The following is a 1,951-nucleotide window of genomic DNA, read 5'->3' as shown; positions in this document are numbered from 1 at the left end:
ATTTTGGTACACATTATAAGATAATTGAAGGCCATTCAATGCTAGTGTTTTGTAGTTCAGTTTACTTTTATACAGGGTAGAAATGTGGAACTCCTACTTTTGTATTGTTCAGAACTTTTCTGCGTGCACTTAAACTTTTATCAACATAATTTTTTTTTTAAACTACTTTTAAATTTAAACTTTTACTTTAACTTTAACTTTACTATTTAAACTATAACGTATATTATTTTAATTAATTTTTTTTTAATTCTTTCAACATTAGAAATCTTAAACTGACTGTTGGTAGACATTTTAAATCGGAACTAATTTATTTTATCGATATCTTAAATAACTCGGTAAATATATATTAATATCTTTCTCATTTTCTCTCTCTCTCTCTCTTTCTATAATAACGCCTCAAATCAGCTGAAATCTGGCAACAATGTATTCCAAGGGGGCTACAAGTAGCCGCTCCTGCCCCCACTCCACCCGTTGCCAAGTTACGGCCAAAAACCCCCTCAAAGCAACCGCAAACGTTGCCAAGTTGGCAGCTGTCAACCAGCCGGCGCATGATTGATGCGCAACTTTCCAGTCGCCGCCCCTTCTACTCACTGAGGTACTGTTCCCATTCGACCAGGTTCCGGAACTGGACCAATCGGCGCTTCCGCTCCAGCGTGGTGGGCGGCGATGGATCGAACGTGACCGTCTTGGGCGACGGGGTGCGCGTGCGCAGTTTCACACTCATTGCCGGAAAATGCGCTCGTGCTCGCTCACAGGGAAAGCGCCGAAACTATGACTAACGATCAACAGAGGCGGCCGCTTTTTTTCGGCATCCGCCTGACCGCTAAAAATAGCCGCTGGCCAATGACGGAGCCCACCTTAACCTTGCGCAATTGGAGGGGCCATCTAGCGGCGCTAGCAAAAAAACGACCCTGTTGCCAGATTGGGCTTTTAATCGGGAAAACCGCGCAAGGGCGACTAATCGCTGTCGGTGTCGTAGCACAGTTGCGGGCTCTGGCACTGAAAGCGCTGGCGCAGCAGCTGCAGCGCCCGCTCTTGGATGTCGTCCACGTCCTCGCACGGGCAGTAGTCGTCCACCGTCGACCTGGACACGGTGATGATAGTGGGCGGCCGCCGGAGCTCCTGGAGGAACCGCCCGAAGGCCTGCAGCATCGCCTCCAGCTCCTCCGCGGAGGAGACGTGATGCGGCAGCCCGGAGTCGTCGCAGGTGCAGCCCGCGTCGAAAACCACCTCCCAGTCGATGGTCGCCTCCTCGTAGTGCTCCAAAAGGGCGTCCCGCAGCTTTTCCACCCGCACGTCCACCTCATCGCGCTCCTCCTCCTCCTCCTTATCGGGCAGCCGCCGATGCTGCTGCAGGAACGCGAACAGGGCCTGCAGCCGCCCGAGCTGCGCCTCCCTGCGGGCGGTGAACTGCTCCAGATCGTGGTCGCTCTCGCTCTTGGGCGGCTCGAACGCGAAAATCTCCTTCACCCGCTCGTACATGCCGGCCTTGGCGTACTCCTTCAGAAAGGGGTTGCTGGTGCTGAAAAAGTCCAGGTCCAGGTCGAGGATATAGGGCGACTGCAGGTCGCCCATGAGGGCGACCAGCGCCCCCAGGCCTGCGGCGCGCGCGCCCAACGTGGCAACGTCCAGGCGCACAGTGCGCGCGTTCTCCAGCTGCGCCGCCCGCCGATAGAGGCCCTCAGACACGAAGTAGGCCGCCTTGGAGGTCACCCGGATGGCGCCACTGGCGCGGTCCTTCCCCACCTGGAACCGGGAGGTGGAGTCGGGCATTTGGGTCGCCCAGGGCGGCTTCACCCACACGAGGCGGCTCAGGTGGCCCGCATAAACAGCCGGCAACATCCAGTTCTCGATGCTGAGCTCCGATTGGAGCGCCTCCTTGTCAAAGACGGCGTCGGCGCACATGGCCTTGGGCACCATCATGTCGGGGTGCGAGTCCAGGTGGACGAGG

At 55.4% G+C, this 1,951-nt stretch overlaps 2 protein-coding genes across 3 annotated transcripts in view; both read right to left on the bottom strand.

Moving 5' to 3' along the window:
• Nucleotides 1–788, bottom strand: part of LOC109543467 (paxillin) — a gene marked incomplete in the record, with an annotated part of 6,210 nt that extends 5,422 nt beyond the window's left edge. For both annotated transcript variants that reach the window (XM_048662910.1, XM_048662911.1), the window contains 1 exon segment: nucleotides 592–788. In XM_048662910.1, coding sequence (XP_048518867.1) covers nucleotides 592–724 — 133 coding nt within the window.
• A 126-nt stretch (nucleotides 789–914) lies between these two features.
• Nucleotides 915–1,951, bottom strand: LOC125503090 (UPF0489 protein C5orf22 homolog; the record flags this gene model as incomplete). Its single annotated transcript, XM_048662912.1, is given in 1 exon segment — nucleotides 915–1,951. A coding segment is annotated over 1 exon segment (994 nt), but the record flags the coding sequence as incomplete, so codon positions are not given.

The sequence above is a fragment of the Dendroctonus ponderosae genome, unplaced genomic scaffold (assembly GCF_020466585.1).
Source record: "Dendroctonus ponderosae isolate FM_Combo_2020 unplaced genomic scaffold, Dpon_F_20191213v2 Dpon_F_20191213_12, whole genome shotgun sequence".
NCBI classification, from domain to species: Eukaryota; Metazoa; Arthropoda; class Insecta; order Coleoptera; family Curculionidae; genus Dendroctonus; species Dendroctonus ponderosae.
The sequence above is the reverse complement of the archived record's forward strand: the minus strand, read 5'-3'. Positions and strand labels throughout refer to the sequence as shown.